Here is a 27,208-nt window from a genome sequence, read left to right as displayed (position 1 = left end):
AACAAAAAAAGGTCTTACAAGAATGACAGTTCAAATATTGTAGTACAGCAGTCATTCAAATGAAGTCTGAAGAAAATTATTTTCCTTGTGTATATCTAGTATTGTACTTTTAAACTATATCCTTATAACTTTTTTCATTAAAAAATTCACTAAACTGTTAAAGTATGTTAATATGGAAACAATTTAAAATCAGTATTTTTCTATAACACATAACATTTTATAAACAAATATATCACTTTGCTTCAACATCTTGAAGGCTTTCCTGTTGGTGGTATAAGTGCAAAGGGGAGCAGTTTAATTAGAAAAACCTTTTTAAGTAAATGTGTGACAATATAAATATTTTTGAAGGTGATGACAAAAACATTTATTTAAAAACCTTGTTATATAACTCAAGGAACTGGTTTACTAATGAGCATCTTTGTACTAAAAATTTAGCACTAAACTAAATGAAGCTTTGTAATTTTACTTACTTTGATTTAATTTAAAATCAAATACCATGCTTTTTCATTCAGTTAGTTACTTCTTTTAATGTATTCAAAAATGTTGAACACATACAGAACTGAATTAAGAAGCAACAACTGCCCTATCGAAGAGCTATAGTTAATACAGATTATTTTTAAGAACCAAGGACAAGTGTTCAGTATTGAAGAGAATGTACATAGAAAGCACTCTGAATTCATTCTTAATTTCTTCAACACCATCCTAAAATTCTTTTCTCACAGGGTATGTCTCTTTAACGATTTTACATAATTCACAATGGAAATGTGAAAACAGGTCAATCTGGCAATCAACACTTCTTCATTGCACCTTACTTACTTTAAGCATGCGGCCCAAACATTACGTCAACTCAAGAAGCTGGGGTAATTCTGTCCCTAAGGCAATCAAGGAGCTCAGCACAAACCTTGAAATCATTAAAAAAAAAAAATTTCTTTTCCTCAATTCCCCCATCAATTTACAAGTAAACAAATTATTACTTCTTGAAGAGGGCAAGGGATACAAAGCAGAAGTCTCTTCATGATTCCTGGTGCTGAAAATTTCTTGAGGGGAGAAGTGGAGGCAGGTGTTGGAGCATTCACAGTTTAATGCAAAAGCACAAATGAATGAAATTCTGTAGTTGCTTTCAGGCAGTTTTGCGCATAGAAAAAAAGAAATGTTTAGAAAATAAAATGTTTATTTCGTCTTTCTGGTTGTGGCCAAGCCAGTCCTTTTCCCACCATCATAGGTGAAAATTTAAATCCCAAATTAATCTGACTTGTGGCAGTAAAGGTCCTTAAGTGCTTTTAGCTCCTCAATCAGTGTCTTGTTTTGATTTTCAAGCACTGCCACTCTGTTTTCTAGACATTTCACATATTCTTTCTTCTTTCTACGACACTCTCGTGCTGCTTCCCTATAAGCAAAAGACAGGAAAAATTATGCAACATTTCTGCAGCCTTTGTTTTGGGTTAGGTAGAATACATTAAAAAAAGAGATCTGGCTCAAAGCAACAAACATTTTAATGTATTATAGATTAGGCATTTGAAAAAAATAAAGAGAATGACTCGGAAATTGCCTAATGTAAAATTTTCAACATACCATAGAAAACTGATTAAAAAAAAAAACAACTGTTCTGAAGCACCAATTTTAATTGATGGGGCAGAAGGGTAGCAAGCATTATCACATGAAAATAAAAATTACTATATTTTGGAATAGAATACAAAAATTCAAAGGAGCTTTAAATAAAAAATTTAAAGAACTCTTTAGCTTGGAGAGTGCCTCTTAAGGTGTCTCAAAAATTTCTGAGTATTTTTAAGAACAGAAGAGAATGAAAATATTCTCCCAATGGACTGGATGGGCATAAGGACAAATACACAAAACAATGAAGCAAGCAAGCCAGACACCCCAGAAACAAGCCTATACAAATATGGTCAATTACATTTTGACAAAAGTACAAGGGCAATTCCACAAAGAATAGTCTTTTTTAACAAATGGTGCTAGAATAAACAGTTGATACAGAAAGATAAATCTGAACACACTTCACACCTTACAAAAATTAATTCAAAAGGGATCAGAGACCTAAATGTAAAATATAGTTATAACACTTGATACAGCGCACTTGGAACTTTCATACATTGCTGGTAGAAAGGCAAATGGTATAGCCACTCTGAAGAACAGTTTGTCAGTTTCCTATTAAATATATACTTACCATTCCATCCATCCAGGCCACTCCTAGATATTTACTCAAGTGAACTGAAAGTTCATATAAAAACCTGTATCTAACTGTTCATCGTAACTTTATTCATAATCCTTCAAAACTAGAAACGAAGATAAACTTTAAGGTGAATGAATAAACCACATCCATAGAATACCAGGGATAAAACCAACTACCTGATTCATATACCACTAACAATGCATTGTGCTAGGTGAGAGAAGTCATATCCAAAAGGTCACATTTATAGGAGATTCTGGAAAAGATGGAAGAAGATGGAAAACAGTTCAGTGGTTTCCAGGAGCTGGGGAAAGAGGTAGAGGCCAACCACCAAAAGTTATCACTGGGAATTCTTTTTAGAACGGTATAAATGTACTGTATGGCACTGTGGTGGTAATATGTCTGTCAGAAGCCACACAACCATACAGCACAAAGAGTAAAGCAATGACAATTTAAAAACAGAAAACAAGATGTCAGGCAATCCCAGAATTGAATGAACATGTTGAGAAATCTAACTTTACTGTAAATGTATGACATAACCTCACTGAGGACGTCCCAGGTGGCTCAGGGGTAACGGACCTGTTTGATCCCTGCGTCGGGAAGATCCCCTGGAAGAGGAAATGACAACCTGCTCCAGTATTCTTGCCTGGGAAATTCCATGGACAGAGGATCCTGGTGGGCTACAGTCCATGGGGTCACAAAGAGTCGGACAGAATTTAGCAATTAAACCACCACCACCACCCACCTCACTGAAAGGAGTAGAGAAAAAAGAAGCACAGCTAAGTAACTCTGAAAACAGTGCCTTCACTAGTACTTTAAGGTTATAAGCAAAAAAAAAGGAACTGTGCGTAACTGTTGTATTGTAAATTTGTTTCTAACAGGGGTATAAGTTAGCAATTACAAAACTATTTTATATGATACTAGCATTTAATAAATAGATAAATAAACCGTCTTTATTGGGAAGCCAAGTTTCTGTCAGAGAATGAAGTTACAAATAAGCAAAGGGGGAAGGTAAGGCTAAAATAAACCCTGTGGTTAGAGATTAGTCAGTGGGGTTAGTAAAATATACTTATAATAATTACTACAGTATATAGTAATACACAGAACTATAGATATGTGCATACATGAGCTAGTGTGTATACACACACACACACACACACACACACACACACACACATATTTCCTAGCTCCGTCCTTTAAGAGGGCCTCAGTAGCAGAGAGCACTTTGAAAAATTTTATAAAAAGAGAAAAATAACTGTAATGGGGGGCAGTTGGACAGCACTTTAACCAAGTGGTCAAAGTAAACCATTTTCCAATGAAAGAAACTAAGGCTCACTGAAGAAATGGCTGATTTCAAAACTAAGGCAGAGAAAACCATAAGATGAGAAGTTGAACCTGGATAATGTAGTGTCAGAAAATAAAGATGTGTTTCAAGAAAATTAAGATGCCATCTAAAGGACACAGGAACCAACTTATAAGAACTCCTAATGGCCAAAGCTGGAATAATCTTAACAATATCATAATTAAGTAATACTGAATTACAGCCCAAAGAATAAGGTAAATATCTATAAATTCATACTGAATTTGAATGAATATGAATAAATTCACATTCATAAAAAATACATGGGGAAGGGAAAGATTTTCCTTAAAGAATTCCAGTTAATAATTGCAGAAGGGATGGGGAAATCTCATTAGAATTTTATCATAGTAATAATCACCGCAGGAAAGACCTCCCTGTGAATACTAAAATTAGTGGGGAATACCTGAAAGAGAAATAAGATATTTGCATAGTCTCCAAGTATCTTTGTGAAATTACACCAATTACTATGTTAGTTTTCACCTATAACCACAAATTCTTTGATACCCTCTGTTCCAGGAGGTGGTATTTAATAATCCTCCATTTCAGTGTGGGCTGAATGTAGTAACTTGCTTCTAAGGAATAGGGTGTAAAAAGAGAAAAATAAATGTAGTGGGGCAGTTGGAGAGCACTTTAACCAAGTGATCAAAGTGAACATTCTCAGGAATGAATCATGCTAGTATGTGCTTCCTGATAAGTGACAAGAAGGGGCAGACTACACCTCTGTGGACTCTTCCCCCAAATTCATTACCTCCACCTAATCGTAAGAAAACATCACACAGGTCCAAAGTGAGGGATATTCTGAAAGAAACTTTATTACTCTTCAAAAGTGGCAAGGCCACAAAAGACAAAGGAAGAGACTGTCACAGACTGGAGGGGATGAGGAGCCACAAGGAGTAAATGCAGTGTAGTGACCCGGACTGGATTCTGGTAGAGAAAAGTGGAGTAACTGAGGAAATTCAAATAAAATGGACAGTTCAGTTAATGGTATTATACCATGATAAAAAAGAAAGAAAGTGAAGTCGCTTAGTCGTGTCTGACTCTTGCGACCCCACGGACTATAGCCTACCAGGTTCCTCTGTCCATGGGATTTTCCAGGCAAGAATACCGGAGTGGGCTGACATATTTCCTTCTCCGGGAGATCTTCCCGACCCAAGGATTGAATCCTGGTCTCCTGCACTGTAGGCAGACACTTTACAGTCTTAGCCACCAGGGAAGTCCAAAAATACTATGTTAATTACTATCCATAGTATATGACAGAATGTTAATTTCTTTAGTTTTAAGAAACACAGACTGGTTACATAATATGCTAAAATTGTAAGAAAGTTGAGAAGGTTGATAAGAGTATCTAGAACTCTGTACTAAAATGTTTTTAACTGTTCCCATAAGCTAAAATTATTCCAAAATAAAAAATTAAAAACTATACTAAAAATGTTATTTATCATTGCACATATATACTAGGGGAAAAAAATTATACTCCAGAATGTTAACATTTTGGGTGGCACATCAGTGGTGAGTAAATATTTTAGCTTATGTTTTCTAATATGCTTATAATGAGCATGTTTATCTTCTGTAATAAAAATTTAAAAAAAAGGGATTATAATATATATATATTGGTAACCTGCTCTTTTCCACTATGAGCATCTTCCCATCTCAATAAAAACAAACCTTCATTATTAATGGTTGGTTTTATAAAGTTGAATGAAAAAGTAATTTGCTCAGTTGTGCCTGACTCTTTGCAACCCCATGGTCTGCAGCCTGCCACGCTCCTCTGTCCATGGAATTCTCCAGCCAAGAATACTGGAGTGAGTAGCTGTTCCCTTCTCCAGGGGATCTTCCAAACCCAGGGACTGAACCCAGGACTTCTGCACTGAGGATGGATTCTTTACGGTCTGAGCCACCTGGGAAAGCCCAAGAATACTGGAGTGGGTAGTCTATCCCTTCTCCAGGGGATTTTCCTGACCCAGAAATCGAACCAGGGCCTCCTGTTTTGCAGGCAGATTCTTTACCAGCTGAGCAACCTGGGAAGTTGAATGGATGTACCTTCACTGACATAGCATACACTTTACTTGGTTTGAATTTTTTATTTTTTTAAACCCTATTTCTAATTCATTGTCTTTAAATCTACCTATTACATACCCTTATCAGTCTTCTGACTTTATATGTTAAGAGGTTTCTAGTTTGTTTGCTTTGCTATTTCATCTTTTCCTTAGCTAATCATAGGTGTTGTCATACCTACTTAACCTTTTCCTTTATGACTTCTACTTTTATGAAAACTGTTAAATTCTTCCTGCATTCTAAAATTAGAAGACAGGGGTTGCATTGCTTCCGTAATTTTTTACTCCTCCCTCCCTGTGGGAAGACTATACATCCCCATTTCACTGACGTTGGGCTTGTCCTCACCTGTGCTTTCGCCAGTGGTACTCGAGTGGACGTGATGTTCACCACAATCAAGCAGATGCTTCAAAAAGCATTGCCCCCTTTCCCTTTGCTACAAGGACAGGACTCAAAGAGATGCTCCTCCTTTGGCTGGGAGCATGTGGAGGAGAGCCATAGCATATGACTTGCAGCTGCCAAAATGTAAGTAAGTGAGGAAGAGATTTTTGTTTCTAAGACACTGATTTTTTGTTACTGTAGCAACACAATTAATGTAACCATCTATACTTTTAGAACATTTACCACTTTATTTTTGAGTATATGGCAATTTGAATGTTACAGAATTTGAAGAATCACAACTTTTCCTTATCCAAGTTTAGAGGACAGCCTTTGTGTGGGGTACATAAAGGGCATCTATCCTAGTGACTATGTTAAGGAGAAGACTGATTCTCTAACTTTTCCACCTAAGTAACCATAACACCAGAGAAAGCTAAGGATGGGGGCACAATCCAAAGCAACCACTGTTGGTATGAGTTTAGTTTTACCTTTAGTTTCGAATCTTTAGTTTTACCTTTAAAATGTTTGTTTCTGTCAAATTTTTGAGCAACATAAATATTCAAGGGAAGCTCCCATGTTTGCTTCGTGGCCCTCCCTACCTCCAGCACACTGCCACCATGTGTTCCAGTTTGAGCAGCAGAGCAGGCGATGGCAACTGCACGCTGGAACCCGGGAGGCAGCATGCGCACATGCTCTGGTGCCAGGTCCAGGCTCATTTCCCAGTTCTACCCATTTCTTAAAAAGGTGTGACCTCTGGCAAAATATTTACCTGCTGACTGTAAAGTGGAGGTAAGCTTCTGTCTTACTGTGTGCAGGACTAATGAAATATATAAAGAAACAAAGTACTGTATCTACCATATACTGGTACCTAAATAAGTGATATCTCAAGGGCAAGGTCAAAACTAGCATATAATTGAGTTGTATCAACATAAAGGTGGTGCCTGAAATACAGGTAGGCATGAAAGTTTCAAGGGAAAATTTGAAAAGTAGGCAGAAAACCAGGTGAATAAGCCAAAGAAGAGCTTAAGAGAAACGAGCAGTTAGAAGTGTCAAATACTCCCATAAAGGTAAAATGAAATGAAAAGAGAGTACTAGATGTGCCAAATGCAAGGGTATCTGTATGTTTCTGAAGACACAGGAGTGGTATGGTGGGCTCAGAAGGCAAATTCTAGTGAATGAAAGTTGAAAAAGTAGAAGCAGCAGGAATCTGGGAATAAAAGGAAAAGGGAGCTATAGCAGTCAATGGAAAGTTTCCTTAGAGTGAAATTAAATCCAAGCCAAAGTATTTTATTAAAGAGTTCACAGTAAGTTAGGTAGCTTCCCTGAATATCTCAGGTAAACAGAGGTTGTTAGGAGCTGAAGCTGTGTGTGCCCTGTCCCCAACCTGGAGGTGTGTGTGTTTGTGGGTGGGTGGGTGTGTGTGTGGAAAATCCATGAATCAAATGAATAGAGAAAAAGGAAAATTTGGTATGCCAGTCAAATTAATTTGCTTTTATAAATGGGCATCTCTCTCTTCTGTACACCAGAGCAGACAAGAAGCTACAGTGCTGCCTCCTCACCTGATTCTTAAGTGTTTCTGTTCTACAGAGCCAGACTACATAGCCATAATCTGAAGTCCTTCTGATGTTTTCATAATGAAGAGATGTATTTTTTACCTGACTTCTGTGTCTGTTGAGAACTGGTTTCTTCAGTAAATACTGTTACCTTAAGTTTTTTAGTGTAGCCTTTACCTGAGACTTCTAATCAGACTTGCTTCTCATTTTAAAAAGGGTTAAACATTTCCCTACAAACATTTAAAACTGCAAAAGTTTAAACAGAATTTATATTTTTAAATACATTTAAATATGAACACAGCTTTTATGTTTCTGCTTATTATTCTAACTTAAATACTTACAGAAAATCACAGATTGATGGAGCACCAATAAGTTACCCAGCTTGTTTCCAACTCTTTTCCTAATAACCCGGAAAAAAACTGACGTTTCTCATAGTCTAGATGTAATTTACTAACATTGTGTAATAGCTAGGAATACTTTAGGAATGAAAGAGGCTGATCTGAGCTGAAAAATGAAATTGCAGAAAAACAGATGTTTCAATACAGCACTGCAGTTACAAAGTACTTTCAAAGGAATTATCTTATTTGACCCACAGAACAACCCTCTGGGTAGGTAGTAGGATTCTATTTTTACAACAGATCCTTTGTAAAAATGCCAGAAAACTGAGGTTTAGGAGGTGATGCTCTGAAGTCACAGCAAAAGGGGCAGATCCAGGATTTGAATCTAGATCCTCTAAATTCAACTTTCACGTTTCCTTCACTTCATCACAGCATGTGAAGAATCTTGGGGTGAAAGGCAGAGGAATATTTTCAATGTTTCAAACTTTTAACATCTTTATTTTCCTTTTCTTTGGTCTGTCTTAGTTAACTTCCATATTTATCTTAAGGTATATTTAAATCCTAAGCTAAATACATACAAATACTAAGGTAAATACAAGTAAATAACATTTTTACTCTGCTTTTGTTTTTTAATGACAAAGCTATTTACAGCTATGAGTTTACTTTATGGAAATAACTTTCTCATATTTAAAAAATTTTTGACATCTAGCATGTTGATTGTTTAAGACTAGCTCTGTTTTAAAATTTTTGTCAATAATAAGATATTCTCAGAATTAATCTATTTTTCGAAAAATCTTTATTTAGGTGTTTAATATGCATTAAAACTTGGACTGGCCATCATACATTTATTACAAATACATTTAATGTAAATAAAGCTTACCATTTATACACACACACACAATCTTAACTTTCTTAATGATACTACTTGTGACAAAAAAACAGTTTTTAAATAACTGAGTTAGCTGGCTGAAGCAATAGTGAAAATACAGCAAAGCTGTGCATTCTCTCTCTCATGGAGAAACTGCATGAAAGAAAAACTACTACTTATCAAAGACTGACCATTAGCCATCTCAATAAAGAAGTTTTAGCAGGATCCATCAATTTTACCAGAAAAAAAATCCCAATGCAAAGATCCTACTGACATAATCTGAAGTTATTCTTGACCTACAACAATCTAAGTAAATGCAATGTATATACCTGTTCTTCATGAGGCGAACCTCTCTCTTTCGCGCCGCTTCTTCAGCAGGCTGTGCAGGAAGTGCAGGGGAAGACGCCATAACAACCCCAGGGGCAATGGTGCTAGTGGGCGCTGTGCGAATCTGGTATGTCTGTACATCTCCAGAGGCAGCTGAAAAGAGAAACAGTGAGCATGGTGTGAGACACTGAAGCACTGTGACTTGGTAAAACTATGGGTCAATCATGAATCTGAACATACATTTTGAATTAAAAGGAAAAAAAGCAACAGATGATTCTGACTAAAATGCTGAGAATCAGCAGCACTCTTTGGGTCATTCATTACTCAGAAATAATTCCCAATTTAGAGTATTTATTAGTATAGGCACTTGGATGAAAAAGGATCTTCATGACTTATGTCTGCTGGATCTTACATTTATCTTTCATTGGAACATAGTTCTGTTCTGTTGTTAACATGTTTACCAGCCTTAAACCTAAAAGGTGAGTAGGGCACAGCTTGGATGATCTTCCTAGACAGAGTATAGTCCTCAATGTCTTCCTTTGATACTGGTAAATTCATATTAAAAAATTTCAAGTAAACTCTTGCCATGACATAAAGACGACCATGATTTTTCATAACATAGCAAAATCGAAGAGAAAATAAAGCATTATGGTCAACTATTATAAATTCCTAATTGTAACAAAACTGAAAGGATGAAAAAGTGTATCACTTGATAACAATTATACTACCTGTTAGCACTGTTTTAATGTAAATGATAATGGCTAAATAAATTGAAGTTTTATTTTTATAATTAAATGATCCATCATTTGCGAAATAAAAAAGTCTCTTTCTAAAAACAGCTTAATAATAAATATGCCCTCCTAGGAATAAGAAACCTAACATTATCTGAGAGAATTTGAAACTCTTTAAAAACCATCCATTTTTGTTATTAACATCAATTAAAATGTGTAGTTTGAGAGTTGAAAAGATGTATATACTAAATGTGTTACCATCTTCAAACTGACGTTCAGAATTCAAATTCACTGACATCCTGCTTTACAATTTTTGAGTACCTGCGTGTGAAGTGAAAAGGTGTTTTACTCCCATTAATAAGCAAAATATTATCTTCAAATATTATTTGTTTAGTAACAAAATATCCTGTAAGTACATTAGGGTCCTTTAAATATTTTATGATTCTTTAGCTAGTTTTAGAATTATTGAAAATTAATCATCCATGGTGAAGGGGCATATTTGTCATTACCTAGTAGAGACAAAACATACTATTAATGAAAATATTTTTAGAAACAGATTATTTCCTTAATATGCAAATTTTAAATCTGGCATAAATCATTCTTAAAATATGCAATGAATTCAAAGAAAAATGATCCAGTATTCATAAAGATTTCTGAAACAAACAGGAAGAAAACAACAAGAAAACAAAAAAAGAAAAAATTTTTATAAGTTCTGAATTTTTGCAATTCACCATGGATTTAACTACTCTTGCTCATAGAGCAGTGGACTTGCACACTGGCAAAAGATTTTTCAGAATATAATGATTTCCTTTGAAATAAAAAATGATGACCACAGAAATGGAAGATATAAATTACTTTTGACTAAAAGCAGAGAAACAGAATTTAAACCTCCAAAGATTCTTTTCAGTGATTTAGCACAACTTTTCATTTGGCACACTGAAAAAAAATGAGGTCAAGGGAGGCTGGCTTTTACTGAAGGTCACAAGCAAATCTATATACTTAGATTTAGAAAATAGCTTTTTAAACTCCTATTTTTATTGTCTTTCCCTCTAGCCTACCCCATTTCTCCTACATCCAAATGTTAAAGGTGTTAAATATAGAAGTTATATTTTTAAAACTGAAAATAGTTGTTTTTATGCCATGACATTTTGGTCCAATTGGAATAACGGAAGAAGAGTTCATGGAAAATATTATCTATGATGCAGAAAATAGGCTGTATTTTAACAGTGCTTTGCATTACCATACTTACTTTTTTCTGAGTCTATAAAATTTTAACCTTTTAAAGAATTCACCACACCTGTGAGCTCTAAATTCTCTTACCTTGAACGACAACTTGGTTGCTGGGCACTAGGATCTGCTGTCCATCAGTGGTCTGGGCATACTGCAGGATGGTAGTGCCTGGCTGAGTGGCAGCTGCATTGGTCATGGTTAATGTCTGCAGGCCCTGTACCCCATCAGTACCATTGTTAGCCAGCTGTATTGCTCCTCCTTGGGTAATGGCAACTAAAATCCAACAGATTTTATTGTTACAAGTTTAATTAATACCATATAAAACACACACACACACTAAATTCCAATAATAATTTGCAAGACATATCTAGGAGAAATTATTACAGCAGATAACATCACCAAGAAAGATTCTCTATAGTCAAGTAACTTTCTGCTCTGCTGCTGCTGCTAAGTCACTTCAGTCGTGTCCGACTCTGTGCAACCCCACAGACGGTAGCCCAACAGGCTCCCCCATCCCTGGGATTCTCCAGGCAAGAACACTGGAGTGGGTTGCCATTTCCTTCTCCAATGCATGAAAGTGAAAAGTGAAAATGAAGTCGCTCAGTTGTGTCCAACTCTTAGCGACCCCATGGACTGCAGCCCACCAGGCTCCTCCATTCATGGGATTTTCCAGGCAAGAGCATTGGAGTGGGTTGCCATTGCCTTCTCCAAACTTTCTGCTCAGGAAAACTTATATCCAATTTCTAGAACACAAGTATACTCTATGAACCACATTATAATTTATAATAATGTCAGTTAACAATTAAAAAAAATGAGAAAATGTTAAATTCCATTTGAAGTTATTTGGTTGAGAAGAGGTACCACTCTGTGACCTACACTTCCTTTATTCTCACATTAACTATGTACTATATTTCTTCTCTACATTCATGTACATTAGCACAGACATGGGTATGTAATAGGCACCCAATAAATGATTATTTTAATGCATAATTAATAAAGCAGTTAAGTAGTGCACTCTGTTCTCTTACTCAGTTAGGAATACATAAAGTGTAACAGAAGTCCACTCAATGAGGCAACGGAAATGTCCTGGGGAACTTAATTACCATAGACCTCTCGGAGTTTAAAACTAGAGCCCAAGATGATCATTTAGAAAAAAGTATCTTATTGCTATTTGTAAGCTACATATTCAAGCCTTCTCATGTAGAATCCATTGATTATTCACATGTGTTATTCATCTGCTCCAAAGAAATATGTGAAAAGTATTCTGAAATTAACACTGCTGGATAACTTGAAAGAATCAGAAGGTTAACAGAATCAAACCACAATTTCTCAATTAGAGTTAATGAGCAAATTCCACTGTATTCAACACAAACAGCTTTCTTCTTGACTTTGAAATCAAAGTGGAAGGAAAGAAGGAAACTAGAAATCAGGAGATCTGGGTTCTAGTCCAAGTTCCATCACTAAACTTATTATTTGAATCTGTTATCTCTTCTGTAAAAATAAAAATATATGGTTCTAGCCCATAAGTATCATTGTTATAAAACTCAAATGAGACCATGTATATAAAAGTACTCTGAAAACTGAAGTCTGATCCTATCAAACATTGTTTTTCTCTTAATATTTATTTATACACATCATATTTTAAAAGGACTTAAGATTGCTCTCAAAAAAACTAAATTAAAACAAGAAGGAAAAGAAGTCAAGTATATACTAAAAGAATGTTTATGTAGCATTATTTGAAACAGTAGAAAAGTCCTAAATATTTATCAGTGTATGTGAGTTTTAAATAAATGTTATATTTATACAGTGAAACACAATGTAGCTATTAAAAGAAACCACTTACATAACTATATATGCATATATTTGTCTGTAGTATATAAAAATGTAGGTCTCACATGTATAAAAATACATTTTACATGTTTATGTATAAACAGAATGAAAAAGAATGAAGGATGTATACCAAACTCTTACTACTGGGGAGCGATGGGAAGGGTCTTTTCTTTTTATTAATACTATAAACCTCTACCATTTGAATTTTCCCAACCATATACTTGTTTTATAAGAAATATATAATATTGTTACATATGTAAGTGGTCATTATATTGATTGTTAATAATAATCAAGAACATAATGTTTAATCAGTTCCATCAAAGTCATATATGCATATACAGAGAGAATAAGGCCTAAACATGAACGCATAAAGCCTTTAAAATCTCAAAGTATTAACCTTAAAACAAGCAACTGTTAGCCGCTGGATGGAAGGGGTGTACCAAATGAAACATCTATTTTTCTGAGCTTTACCTCCCTCAACTTCACTTCCCTATTTGAGATTCTGATATGCCTCTGTCTGGAGAGCATGCCTTCTAGTTCTAATTCAAATGAGAACTGCTGTGGTAAATGAATCTCTGTTACTAATAGGACTATGCTATATTCCTCAAGTGTACTCAAGTTGGAAAAAAGTTCATGTATTAATATGTTAGAACACATACCTTGAATAGCTCAAATTATTTTGATAAAAAATACACACATACACCTCTTTCTGCCAACGAAGAAGAAAAAGGATGAGTGAACTCTAATAAACTTACAGAATGGACAAGAAGCTTAGTCAAAAATGCCTGCCTTCTACTTGTTATTAAAAGTTTCAGCTTTGGTAGAGCTAAAAAGTCTGCTACTTGTTTTTAATATGGCTGGAATGCAAATTAGTTATGCAAACCATGGCCAAGGTGTAACTGGAAAATTACGAACTGGGAGTCAAACTTTTATACATATTTCTGACACAGACTACCCCAGGACATTAGAAAACCGATGTAGCAGAAGAGTTTTGATGTGTACATTTGATGTGTTATTAAGGAAGAGAGGGAGGGCAACTATATAGTGGGCAGCATTGTATTTAATAAACAAATAAAAACGAAGACATCAATGTGTGAGGCACTGTGGAAGGCAAAAAGATATTGGGGAAAAAGGAAAAAGGTACCATTCACACAAATGCCTTTGATCAAAAAAAAGGTAGCACTCACAAAGTACTTTTGTAACAGATTGAGATGAAAGATAAGAAGAGAGACCCAAGTATCAGAGAAATGGGAAATCAAGACATCAGAGAAATGGGAACTTTGATAATTTTTCAAAAGAAACCTTTGCTTTCTGTTAGACAAAAATTGGCCTTAAACATAACCAAAGAATAATTATCTGAAAAAACTCATGTTTTCTATTAACATGTTATATGAGGACTGAAACACATTTTTAAGTAGTGGTTTAAAAAACTTCTTAGACTCTCCATGCACCTGAACAAAACAAACGGCCACTTAAAGGTCTTACATACCTGGGTAATCCTAACTAAACCCTGAAGAAAAGCAAATACTTCTGTTACAAAACTTTGCATGTAAGTAAAGGAAGTATAACAATGACAATCAAGATTTAGCAAAGTGCAGGCTGCTTTTATAAGATTACTTTGAGGAGAATGTAGCCATTAGTTTTTCATCTCATTTTCCCAAACAGAAATATCAATTACTCACTATACTGTCCACTGCTAGTCTGATAGATCGGAGTTGGCACCGTGACAGTGGTGATGGCAGGTGCTGAAGTCTCCTCTTCAGATTTCTCTTCTTCAATCCTTGGCACTCCTGGTGCATCAGAAGATAAGTCATTCAGAATTTTCCTAGAAAAATAGAGAATCGTATCAGTTAAAATAAAGGTAACATTTACTGGCTAAATACAAAGAAGAGGAAAAGATCAGAAAACTGACAGAAAGTTGACAGTGTTTAGGATAGAATTTAAAAATGTTATAGTTTAAAATGTAAAAACTTATAATAATAAACAATAAAATTTGCGACATTAAACTAAAAATGAATCAGGGCATCTACACGTCAAAACCATATGAGGACTAGAAAAAACACAGATGTATTTCTCCTTTCAGTGAACATAAAAAGACGATGATTCAAAATCCAGGTGCAATTAAAGAAGAGATGAATAGAAAAACTGACTACAGGAAAAACAATCTTTTGCATGGCCAAGAATGCTTCCCTGGTGGTTCAGCAGGAAAAGAATCCACCTGCAATATGGGAGACCTGGGCTCAATCACTGGTTTGGGAAGATCCCCTGGAGAAGGGAATAGCTACCCACTCCAGCAGTCTGGCCTGGAGAATTTTATGGACTTTATAGTCCATGGGGTAAAACAGTTGGCTACAACTAGGCGACTTTCACTTTAATCTAGATGCTAGGTTATTTTTTTCTTTGAAACCAATACAGTCTTATGGTGTATTGGCTTTTTTGGCAACCAAATTTAATCAATGATAATTAAAGAACATTAATTATCTTTTTTAGATGAATTCTTAATCCAGAATCCTGTATGGGAATAACATTTTATTTTAAACTCAGGTTCAGAAATTTTACCATTATCCTCAACATTTTATCCTATTCAGTTCAGTTCAGTTCAGCCACTCAGTTGTGTCTGTCTCCTTGCAACCCCATGAACTGCAGCACGCCAGGCCTCCGTCCATCAACAACTCCCGGAGTTCACGCAAACTCACGTCCATCTAGTCCGTGATGCCATCCAGCCATCTCATCCTCTGTCGTCCCCTTCTCCTCCTGCCCCCAGTACCTCCCAGCATCAGAGTCTTTTCCAATGAGTCAACTCTTCGCATGAGGTGGACAAAGTACTGGAGTTTCAGCTTTAGCATCATTTCTTCCAAAGAACACCCAGGACTGATCTCCTTCAGAATGGACTGGTTGGATCTCCTTGCACTCCAAGGGACTCTCAAGAGTCTTCTCCAACACCACAGTTCAAAAGCATCAATTCTTCGGCACTCAGCTTTCTTCACAGTCCAACTCTCACATCCACACATGACTACTGAAAAAACCATAGCTTCGACTAGATGGACCTTTGTTGGCAAAGTAATGTCTCTGCTTTTGAATATGCTATCTAGGTTGGTCATAACTTTTCTTTCAAGGAGTAAGCATCTTTTAATTTCATGGCTGCAGTCACCATCTGCAGTGATTTTGGAGCCCAAAAAATAAAAGTCTGACTATTTGTTTCACTCTATTTCCCTTGGCTGCTATGATCTTTCAAGATTTTTATTCTACCATCTATTAGGGTACTTTGCCCTTAAGTTTCTGTTATTTGTTGATCTGATAAACATGGCTTTTATGTTTTCAGCTCAATTACTGATAAAAACACCAAGCCAGATGAAACCAAGTGAGAACCCTTCAAGGACTTCCTCTGGGTAAAAACTGATCACTATAAAGCTGGGCTGTTCCAATAAAAACCCAAATGTTATTATTTAATTCCCATTTCTCCAACTTCATAAAAATAACCTAAGAATTTTTGTACAGATCTTGTTATAATCAAATTAAGACATACAGGCTAGAAAATAACAGCATACTCCACTATGGAGGTTTGATTGTAAGGGAAGATATCTTTCTCTACACATGTGTGGTGCCAATTAAGGCAAAAAAAAAAAAAAGATTTTTTTCCAACATAAAACTCATGTATCATAAGGTTACAGCTAGGGTTTACCTAGAACTTATATAGAGAAGCCATGTAGCTTGTTTCTTAGTATCAAGTTGAATTTGCTTCAGGATCAAATGTCTGACATAGTAACACTAGATATATTTCAAAGTTAAAAGATAAAACTAGCTACATTTTGAGAATTATGAGTATAAATAAATACAACACATACTTGGTAACACAGAATTCTCAAGATCTCAACTTACTGCTATTTCTTTAGGATCCCTAATTAAATTGTGAGGATAGAGAAAAGGGCTAGCTTAGAAGCCAAGAAAATGGAGAAAATATAACATTCCTTTGAAAAACAGAAATATATATAAATAGAAATAATGTAGGCTAAAGAAGGGAAGAATAAGCTTGAAATTTATTAGACTATGAATTGAACTTAAAGATTCTGGGAATTGCTTTTCCTGGAGATACTTAATATGGTTCCAGTTTCTATATAGTACTAAAACAGTTTTGGTCCATCTTGGAAGCAAGGTATGGATTAGGCAACTTTTGTAGCTGAACATAAAATTGCAGTAAGATGCCCCTAAAATTAGGGAATATCACCAAACATCACCCTAAGCAACTATTAAATTAACAAGCAGGGAGTATCACCAAACATCACCCTAAGCAACTATTTAATTAACAAGCAGTTATCATGCTAAGTACCATGGAATAAGAAATGTGTTGTGAAGTACACGGCACAGTCTCAGAACTGATTTATAACTAGAAAATGCTATAACCTTATCAAATGTATTCCAATCTTTTAAACAGAAAAGCAGCAGCCAGCACAGTCTACAAAACCAGAAGGAAAAAAAAAATCAGTCTTTATCCAGGACTATTCAGAGTAAGGCTTCTCTGGTGGCTCAGATGGTAAAGAATCTGCCTGCAATGCAGGAGACCTGGTTCGATCCCTGGGTCAGGAGGATCCCCTGGAGAAGGAAATGGCTATACACTCTAGTATTCTTGCCTGGAAAATCCCATGGAGAGAGGAGACTGGTAGGCTATAGTCGATGGGGTCACGAAGAGTCAGACACAACATGTTCAGATTAAGAAGTGCTCTTATTCTATATGACAAGCTTCAACTTATTTGAGAGAAGCAACTCAGGATGAAAAGACATGTTCTGTATGGTCCTGAATCGAGCATCTAATTGGTATTCCGACATCTCTTCATCTGTAACTACACAGGGGTATACCTTTATACTCCTGATCCTAAATTCTTTTAACTATTCAATTCTGTACCTGTAGGAAGGCCTCCTTGAAAGAATCTCTCTTCGTTTCTGGGAATCGGTTACACTATCCACTGACTCCTGTGAATCTTCACTTTCTGCAATAGTTGAAATCTGAAAATAAAGAAGAACTTTATCACGATAATCAAATTTAGTTCCCATAAAATTTTTACAAATTTTAAGAAAAGGTCAAATACAAAAGGGCATATTTCAACCTTATACATGCTTCAGTAGAAAACCAGTTTTTATTGGAGATAGTCATACCATCCCTCTCCTCTCCCTTCCCCTCATCCTACCGAAGTCAGAGACCCTAAAATCTTTTTGTCAAAACCAAACTTTTGTGATATCCAAAATCAGCCTAATCTCTTTCAGGACTTCTTATAATCAACACTGAATGTATTATCACTTGTCAGTTGTTTTCTTATAGTTAGAATAAAACTACCAAGTAAAATAAAGTTCTGACATGAAGGAAAGAATAAATGACTAAACATCTAGCTATCAGTCTACTGATTGTACAAATATTTTCCTTTAAGTGATGTGTAAATACTTTGAGTATATGTACAATTGTACAAATAAGATCGGTGATCCTTCAACCATGTTCCGGATGGCTGTTTCTGGCAATTCTGGAAGAAGTCCTCTGCTACATATAGACATGTTTCAAAGTTGGCAATCCGTAATTTTTATTAAGCAAAACTTCAAGGTAAAGAACTATGTATTTCTGGAAAGTATGCTTGAATTGAGAAGGAATAAAGGTAAGTGAATACAGATTTTATGTGGGATAATAATAATAGCAACTAGCATTTACTGAGAACTTACTATGTGGCAGATGCTATGTTAAAGCATATACATATATTACATTACTCAGTACTCACTAAAATACAGTAACTTTAGGTGCTGCATAAGTACCATTAGTATGTCCAGTTTATAGATGGAATAACTGAGGCACAAAGAGTTTAAGTAAATCACCCAAGTCACAAAGCTATGAAGTAGTGAAGCTACTGTCAACACTTGACATCTCAAATTTACATGTCTATACTAGCATCAACATCCTGCTGGTTCCAATCTCAAACCAATTTTGTCAGAAGCAGCAACCCAGAGCATTTTCAGACCATTTTTAGACTAGAATTTCAGTCATTTAGGTAAGCTAGTCTGTCAAATTTACATTGCCAAGTTTCCCTAGGCTAAATAGCAGGAGCCTCCTGCTCTCTCCTAACCTAGGTGAGCATGCTGCTGTCGGAGTGAGAATTAAATTTAACCAAGGCAAAAGGGTCTATGTGGGATAGCACCTTATCAAAAATTTATGGCAAAGGCAGTAAGAACAAACATATTTAAGAGAAACTTGAGAAATCAAGTATGTGGTCCGAGCCTAAGGATTCTGGAGAGCAGGCAGTTGTATTCGCAGGGCTTTGTGATACACACTCACTTTAAAATGAAGTTTGTTAAATCTAGTAATGTTTCACAAAATAGAGCTACAATAAAGTAACATATGTGCCCCTTAAAACATTTTAAAGTAAACAAAGTATAGTCCCACAGACCTGTGATTCACGGTAGAGTAACAATACTAAGCTGCTGCTGCTAAGTTGCTTCAGTTGTGTCTGACTCTGTGCGACCCAGTAGACAGCAGCCCACCAGGCTCCCCCGTCCCTGGGATTCTCCAGGCAAGAACACTGGAGTGGGTTGCCATTTCCTTCTCCAATGCATGAAAGTGAAAAGTGAAAGTGAAGTCGCTCAGTCGTGCTCTTAGCAACCCCATGGACTGCAGCCCACCAGGCTCCTCCGTCCATAGGATTTTCCAGGCAAGAGTACTGGAGTGGGGGTGCCGTTGCCTTCTCCAAACAACACTATAGTTACTGCCAAAGGAGCACACAGAACACTTTCCCACTAATCTGTAGCTGCTGTTAACTAGCTCACTCAGCAGAGTCTCTACACAGACTTTCTCAAAAATGTAGAGCTGATGAGGAGTTGTAAAAAGGCAGAGAATCAGAATTTCAAGGGATAATAAGATCAAACTCAAAGTGAATAACCTGACAGATGTTTACCCTCATGAATGTTTTTTAGAACCTTAGTTTCTCTACCATTCTGTCTTTTTTTGCTTAACTCTGATTCTTACAACCTTCTTTCAAGGATATATAATGACGTAAGCATACTCTTCCAAGTCAAAAGTCATTAACAACTTTAAAACATGCTACATAAACTACACATAGGACAATTTTGAAATGAAACTAATTAACACTGCTTTTTAAATATACGGCCTTTATTTTTTTCCCCAAAACTCAATGCATCTATTGCTCCCAGTAGAACAAAGTCTCCCATTCCTCTTACCTGAAACAACCTGTCAATTCATACAAAAGGAACTAACTTATACTCTATGACTGCAATTAAAAAAAAACTGAAGTATGACTGCTGTACAATGTAATTTATAAGTATACAGTATAGTGAGTCACAATTTTTAAAGGCGATATTCCATTTACAGTTATAAAATACTGGCTATATTCCCTGTGTTGCACAATAAATTCTTATAGCTTATTTTATACCTCTTAGTCCCCTACTCCATATTGCCACTTTCCTCATCCCTATCCCCACAGGTAACCACTAGTTGTTCTCTGTATCTGTGAGTCTGTTTCTTTTTTTAATATATTCACTAGTTTGTTGTATTTTTAAGATTCCACATATAAGTGATATGTACTGCAATTTTTTAAATGTAAAGGGAATTCAGAACTATTCAATACTACTTAATGAATGTAGTATTTCCTCTTTGGTGGCGTACTATCCAGAGAGAACTTAGAATTATGAATATGAAGCCAATTCCTATGGACTATCTACCAACAAACAAACAAAACTCCCCCCAACCCCCAACACCATACCCCGCCAAACCAAAACCAAACAAAAAACCAACCCCCCCAACCGCTAAACCCTCATATCTAAGAGCATTAAGTACCATTAAAATCCTTTTTAATAACAGTTCAACACATATTTAATAGGTTATTTTAAAAATAACATGAAAAACTATATCCCACTTGTAAGTATCAAAGACTATCATCACATTCCAATGACAGAGCCCCTTCCTCTGGTCTTCACCTCCTCCTGCCTCTATTATTAATCCCTTTCTGAGTTCCTTAAATAGGACTTTAATCACGGCCACTTATAGGTCAAGAAATTTTTAAAAAGCTAAACCCATCACTGAACCTGTGAAGTTTTAGATATGTATTTCTCAATACTCTCTTTATTTGTTAAAACAAAGTTTGTTAAAAACCCATACCTCCTGTTTATAAGAAGGAAAAAAACTTCGATGTTACCTGAAATGTCAAAATAAAATATACAGTGACTAGCACAAAATTTTTTAAATGGTTGTATTAGATATTTTCTCAAACTATACATGGTCCCCTGAAAACTTAAGCACTTTCCTGGAGTACAGTTCAGGCTCAGGTTTAGGTATAGTTGTTTATTCACTGGATCAAGGAGTTTAATAGAAGTCTAGAACAGTAATCTCCAAAATGTTTTGATCTGCAGATCTCCCTTATAAATAAGAAAATTCAATATAAGCACACACATTTATTTGCAAGTTTTAAGTATTATCTGTATCATAAAACAAATTAATTTTTAAAGAGTCAGGATGTATTAAAATACACTTGTAAATTTCTTAATATTTCATAACAACAAGAGTGATGTGCTTTAATATGGTTCATTAAGAAACCATTTAATATTTTATAACAGTGACTCAAAAATCTGATTCTAAGCCTGGACTTTCTGAAATGTGATCTGACATCTGCAACTGCTGAAAAAAGGAGTTCATGACAGGTGGATATAGCAGTAAGTGCTTTGTGGCCAGGCTTACTAAATAAAACAATCATTTTTTTTTCACTTTCATCTATCAATTGCTTAAACTTTTGATGAGATTTACTAGTATATTTTCATCTCCCTGACTCTCGGTCAGTTATTACATGCTAATAGAAGCTTTTATATTTTAACAAGTAAGTTCAACACCTACTGAAACTCAAAAACACTTCTGAATAGTCTGGAAAACTCTATCTCCAGAGTTTTAACAGTATATACATTTGAATTTCTAGGTGACAAATTTATTCTGTTTTCAGTGAAAAAAAAAGTATGGGAACATTTTCAAACTTCTATATTCAAAATATTATGTCCAAAGCACGATTTCCTTTCAAAATGCAGGTATTCTCATACATTGTTAAAATGTCACCTTCTCTCAGAAAGGATAGTTGAAAAGAATGTCTTTTTTTTTTTTTTCAAAAATATCTGTTAGTTAACATATCCTTTATAGGTTATCTCTTGCTTGCCATCATTATAAAGATCAGCAACTCTGGAATACTTGTCTTATGTAAAAACAAACAAGTAACATCCTTATGTTTGTTCAGCAACTCAAATATTTGCTATATGATAACAACTGGATATCTTACACAAAAGATTTTTATTGTTGTTCCCATCACATTATAAAGTATTGTAAAGGCAGTATCAAAAACTTCAGTGCCAGCCACAATCCCTCTTGCTCACTCTATTCAGGCCAAGTCGTCTTGCTCTTCTTTGATATGTAAAGCATACTTTCACTTTTGGACCTCTGGACTTGCTTTTATTGTTTGTATGGCTTAGCCTCCTTCATTGCTTTCTAGTTTTCTGCTCTTTGTGTTCCCTGACCACTCTCCATAAAATAAAATACCCTTCCCTCCACATTATTCTCTATCCCTTTCCCCTGCTTTAATTATCTTCCCAGCACTTATCCTCACCTGACATATTTTATTTTTTCATTGTGTCTCTTCGCTCAAATGTGATCTTCATGAGAATAGAGAAGTATTATTTGCTCACTGCTGTCTTTCACAGCACCTAGAACAGTGACTGGCACATAGCATGTGATCAATAAAAATTTGTTGAAGGAATGAAATGTAATAATTTAAGGTAACATAATCCATAAATCCTATGAAATGTTTTAACTGCACTGTATTAAAAATGCATCCAAAATTAATAAATGATAAGTGAGGATGATACTGTTAACTCCTATACATTTGTGTAACTCCCATTATTTTTGTGGCAATTTTTACATAATCTGTGAGATCTGACTTACACATATACATAAGGGAAAAGTTAGGGCACTGATGAATATGAAATATTAGTAAAGCTTAGTTTCTAATCCTCTGAGATGAAAAAAAAGATAAACAGAAATCTTAGTATCTTATTCTCACATCAAGAGAAATGTACCTTATATGTTTCAGAAATGCTGTTCTAGAATACCAATATTCTTCCATCAAGAAGGTTGAGGAAGTCAGTTCTCTCCTTGTTTGATCACCTCTTCTGTTATAAACCATTCTCTAATGATTAATTCTAATCACTGTTCACCAGCTGAAATGACCACTGAAGTTTAATAGCTTCTTCATGGTTTAGGGCCTTTAAACTAAAACTACTGTTTGTGTTTCTGTTTGTAGAATTCAGGTTTCTAATTATAAGCACAGCTCACACATTTCTACAAGTTAATGGTCATTATTATTATTCTTACCACAAAGTAAAGATTAAAATTAAGACTATAATCAACAATTAAACATCATTTATTAAAACCAATGTTTATAATGTTAGCAAATTTTGTGGTAATTTTTGTGTGTTCTTTATAGAAAGACCTCCTATCATAAGTGAAAAAGAAAAAGTAAAGGTTAATGAGATCTGGAATCTAGGTCTCCTGACTAGGAGGTCAGATTCTTTCCACTATTATCAAGAGGAAGATACGAGCAGGCAATTAATAATGGCATACATCATATGAATAAAAGTTAGGCAGCATTCAGTGAAATAAAAACTGAGACAAAAGATAGGAGACTACTGTTCAGTCAGTGTGGTTCTATAGAAATATCAAATTCTTCAGTCTTTACCTGGACTATACCATCTATTTAGTAACAACAAATTCCTTTTCAATATTACAACTTGATGACTTTACTTATATAAAAACATTTATTCTTCTTTCTCCTTCTACCCCTGCCCTAAATTCCAAGCAAATGAAAGCACAGAGATCAAATGAAGTAGAGGTGAGTTAACATCTATTATATCCTTTGATGACACTGCTGCTACTGCTGCTGTTGCTAAGTCACTTCAGTCGTGTCCGACTCTGCATGACCCCACAGACGGCAGCCCACCAGGGTCCCCCATCCCTGGGATTCTCCAGGCAAGAACACTGGAGTGGGTTGCCATTTCCTTCTCCAATGCATGAAAGTGAAAAGTGAAAGGGAAGTCACTCAGTCGTGTCCAACTCTTCGTGACCCCATGGACTGTAGCCCACCAGGCTCCTCCGTCCATGGGATTTTCCAGGCAAGAGTACTGGAGTGGGGTGCCATTGATGACACTAATAGAAGACAAAAAGGGACTTCTCCCCTCTACAAGTATCAATCAATCTGGCTACTGTACTCAAGGGGAAAAGAAAGAAAACAGCTCTCACCCACAAGATGACGACATGGATGGTGAAGAGGAAACAAAGCAATGCCAATTATAAACGGCTGAAGAAAAACAGGCATTTACTTGGTCTGGACATAGTTTTAATGGGAAGGACGTGGGAGATAGGGAAAAGGAAGCAGTCCAATAGAAAAAGGAGTTAAATTTGCTTAAGTTATTTCTGAGGATAAAATTGGGACCACTAGGTAATACTTTTAGAAAGATATTCTGGTTCACCTCAGCGAAGAATATTTTAGCAATTACCCCCGATTATAAACTGGTTACCTCTGGAGATTGCCTCCTTTCTCTCAAAGAGCTGAAGTTATGCCAGACTACCCTTTGGAGGATGGGAGAAGGATGTAAATAGGGAAACTAAGTAACAGATTAAGGGCTGGATAGGTAACGAGTTTGGCCTAGACTTAGAAGATACCTAAGATTTTTACTCAAACCTTGAGTTCCATGTTTAGAGAGAAGGGACAAAGATATAAAGAATAATTTCTCACCTTCCTTTCTAAAAATAGGACCTAGGACTCACCTGAGTTCCGGAGAAAAGTCTTTTTAAGTCCTTACAGGAAGACTGTGAAGCAAAAAATATGAAATGGGAGGCTGGGGTTATGGCCTACTTGAATGAACGTTCAAGTCTTTTTCTTTCCTTCCCCAATAAGCTCACTGCAAAGATGTATACTGTCCTAGGTTCCCTACAGTTAAGTAGACGTTTACATGCCTTTATTCCCCTTGGATCCAAATTATAGGAACAATCTCTCCAAAGAATAAGATAACATGCATGGAAAAATCCCTGATTCTTAAGGTACACTTTCTGAAGGTATCATTTCGAAGTTATATATACTCTAACTTAAGACTCCTAAACATAGTTGTTTTTCTCTAAAATTCAAATAATACCTTAGGTAAGGTTATTAATTTTTGACAAGGGTTGTTTTTCTCCAATTGCATGTTTAGAAAATAATTACAAAGTTATTATTTTGCATCTTATTTCCCTGAGGTACTTATAGTCTCTCCCAACATTTCCACTTTATCCCGTAAACTTTATGACTTTTCCCAATCAATTCTTTTTTTCCTCCAGTTTAAGAAACAGTTTATTATGTCTGTTCTTGTGTATATATGTTCCTATACTTAAAGTGACTATACAGATGCAGCGTACTCCGTAATTACTGTACAACTCTACACTAGACATGCTCCTATTTTCATAATGAAAGGAAGAGAAATATGGCTATAAACAACAGTTATGGAAGTAGATGCAGAACTTTTTATACACATACCTGAACTGTCTGGACTTGTGGAGACTGAATAACTGATGGCTGGGCCGCCTGAATAACTCCATGGACTTGAACTGTCTGCCCATTGGGCAGCTGTACTAAAGTTACGGTGGGAGCAGATGATGTTGCGTGAGCTGCTGGCATAGATACCTATGGTGTTGAACATGGAAAAAAATTACCATCACAGATACCTCCTTGGGCGTACTCATGTTTAATATGAAGCAACTTTTTAGCAGCAAAAGGATGACCCTTCTGCTAGGTTAAGTATTCCAGTGGTGTGAAAGGAACTAACAGTAAACTTAAGATTCTTTTTGAAAAAAGAAAACAAAACAAAAAACCAAACACTACAAATACTTCCCATGCCCCCCACTTTTAAACTCCTCCCAAATGACAAAAATAAAAAAACTGTTCTAATGTAATATCAAAATATGTAACAGACTTTTTTGAACACTAAATGCCACTTTATTTGTACGGTGCTTTAAAGTTTCCTACCTGCTTTCATATTCAATTTCTCATTTGCTCTTTGAAGAAATCAGACTGAGTTAGAATAAGAGTTATCCCCATATTCTCTCCCCACCGAGAGACAGAAACATTAAGTGCTCCAAGAGATTAAGCAACTTACCCAAGGTCAAGAGATAAGCTAGCTTTGAAGGAATGTAAAATTCTTCAGAATATCATGTGTTAAATTAAGCCATGTTCTAAAGTATAACTGTTCCCAAACTTGGGTGAAGCTTAGCTACTAAGTCTAAAACAAATACACATCTTACAGTATAAAGCATATTTTTCTCTTATAAACTTATTACAAGTATGCCTTTCATTCATGAGGAAGTACAAACTGAAAATTTCAATCTCCTCCCAGCACTGAACTGGTAACAGTTGATATTTTAAGGATTTATCTTCCTCTTGAAGAGATAAGGGGGCAGAATTGAGAGAATTTGAGAAGCCAGTTTTCTCCTGAGGCACAAAGGCGGCAATCTTAATAAGTCAATACCCAGGTTAAAAGGGCTCTTAAGTCATACATATCTATCAGATTGCATAGTATTTACGGTTCCTGCACTTGAATGTGTTTGAGGGGAGCAATTTGATTTGTCCTTTTGGTAATAAATTTGGGAATTTAATGAAGCTCATGTGATCATACTCTTTCCTTGGACTGCAAGGAGATCCAACTAGTCAGTCCTAAAGGAAATCAGTCCTGAATATTCATTGGAAGGACTGATGCTGAAGCTGAAGCCCCAATACTCTGGCCTCCTGATGTGAGGAACTGATTCACTGGAAAAGACCCTGATGCTGGGAAAGACTGAAGGTAGGAAGAGAGGGGACAACAGAGGATGAGATGGTCGGATGGCATCATCGACTTGATGGACATGCCTTGAGCAAGCTCTGGGAGTTGGTGATGGACAGGGAGGCCTGGTGTGCTACAGTCCATGAGGTCGACTCAGTCCATGAGGTCGACTCAGTCCATGACTCATTCAACTGAGTGACTGAACTCACCTTCTGGGGATATGTGTGCCAGAACAATGCTAGAATGGAAACTACAGAAATGAGAAAGACATAAGTTTTTGCCCTTATAGAAATTACTGAGGCATGTGTATAAAGGAATGGGGAAAGGCCACAAATAAATATAATTCAATGAAGTAATGAAGTCTGCAAAGAGAAAAATGGACACACTGAGGAGAGCGATCCAGCCCAAAGCAAGAGGAGGAGAGGCTACCAGGGAAGTATGTTAATTTGAAACAAAGCATATTAGTTAAAAAAAAAAAAAAAAAAGAATG

At 35.8% G+C, this 27,208-nt stretch overlaps 1 protein-coding gene across 4 annotated transcripts in view; it reads right to left on the bottom strand.

The window, feature by feature from the left end:
• Nucleotides 1-1,019: 1,019 nt before the first annotated feature.
• CREB1 (cAMP responsive element binding protein 1) overlaps nucleotides 1,020-27,208 on the bottom strand; it is a 49,721-nt gene continuing 23,532 nt past the window's right edge. For 2 of the 4 annotated variants that reach the window (XM_052653822.1, XM_052653814.1), the window contains exons 3-9: nucleotides 25,440-25,586; nucleotides 24,698-24,739; nucleotides 17,753-17,853; nucleotides 14,535-14,677; nucleotides 11,113-11,295; nucleotides 9,064-9,214; nucleotides 1,020-1,387 (exon numbers count right to left, since the gene is read on the bottom strand). In XM_052653822.1, the coding sequence (XP_052509782.1) occupies nucleotides 1,243-1,387; nucleotides 9,064-9,214; nucleotides 11,113-11,295; nucleotides 14,535-14,677; nucleotides 17,753-17,853; nucleotides 24,698-24,739; nucleotides 25,440-25,586 (912 nt within the window). In that variant the 3' untranslated portion in view covers nucleotides 1,020-1,242. The remainder of the gene's footprint in view (nucleotides 1,388-9,063; nucleotides 9,215-11,112; nucleotides 11,296-14,534; nucleotides 14,678-17,752; nucleotides 17,854-24,697; nucleotides 24,740-25,439; nucleotides 25,587-27,208) is intronic. The other 2 variants (XM_052653830.1, XM_052653838.1) reach the window with 2 other exon arrangements.

Source organism: Budorcas taxicolor, chromosome 2 (genome assembly GCF_023091745.1).
Source record: "Budorcas taxicolor isolate Tak-1 chromosome 2, Takin1.1, whole genome shotgun sequence".
Classification (NCBI taxonomy): domain Eukaryota; kingdom Metazoa; phylum Chordata; class Mammalia; order Artiodactyla; family Bovidae; genus Budorcas; species Budorcas taxicolor.
This window is presented reverse-complemented; position numbering and strand designations above follow the sequence as displayed.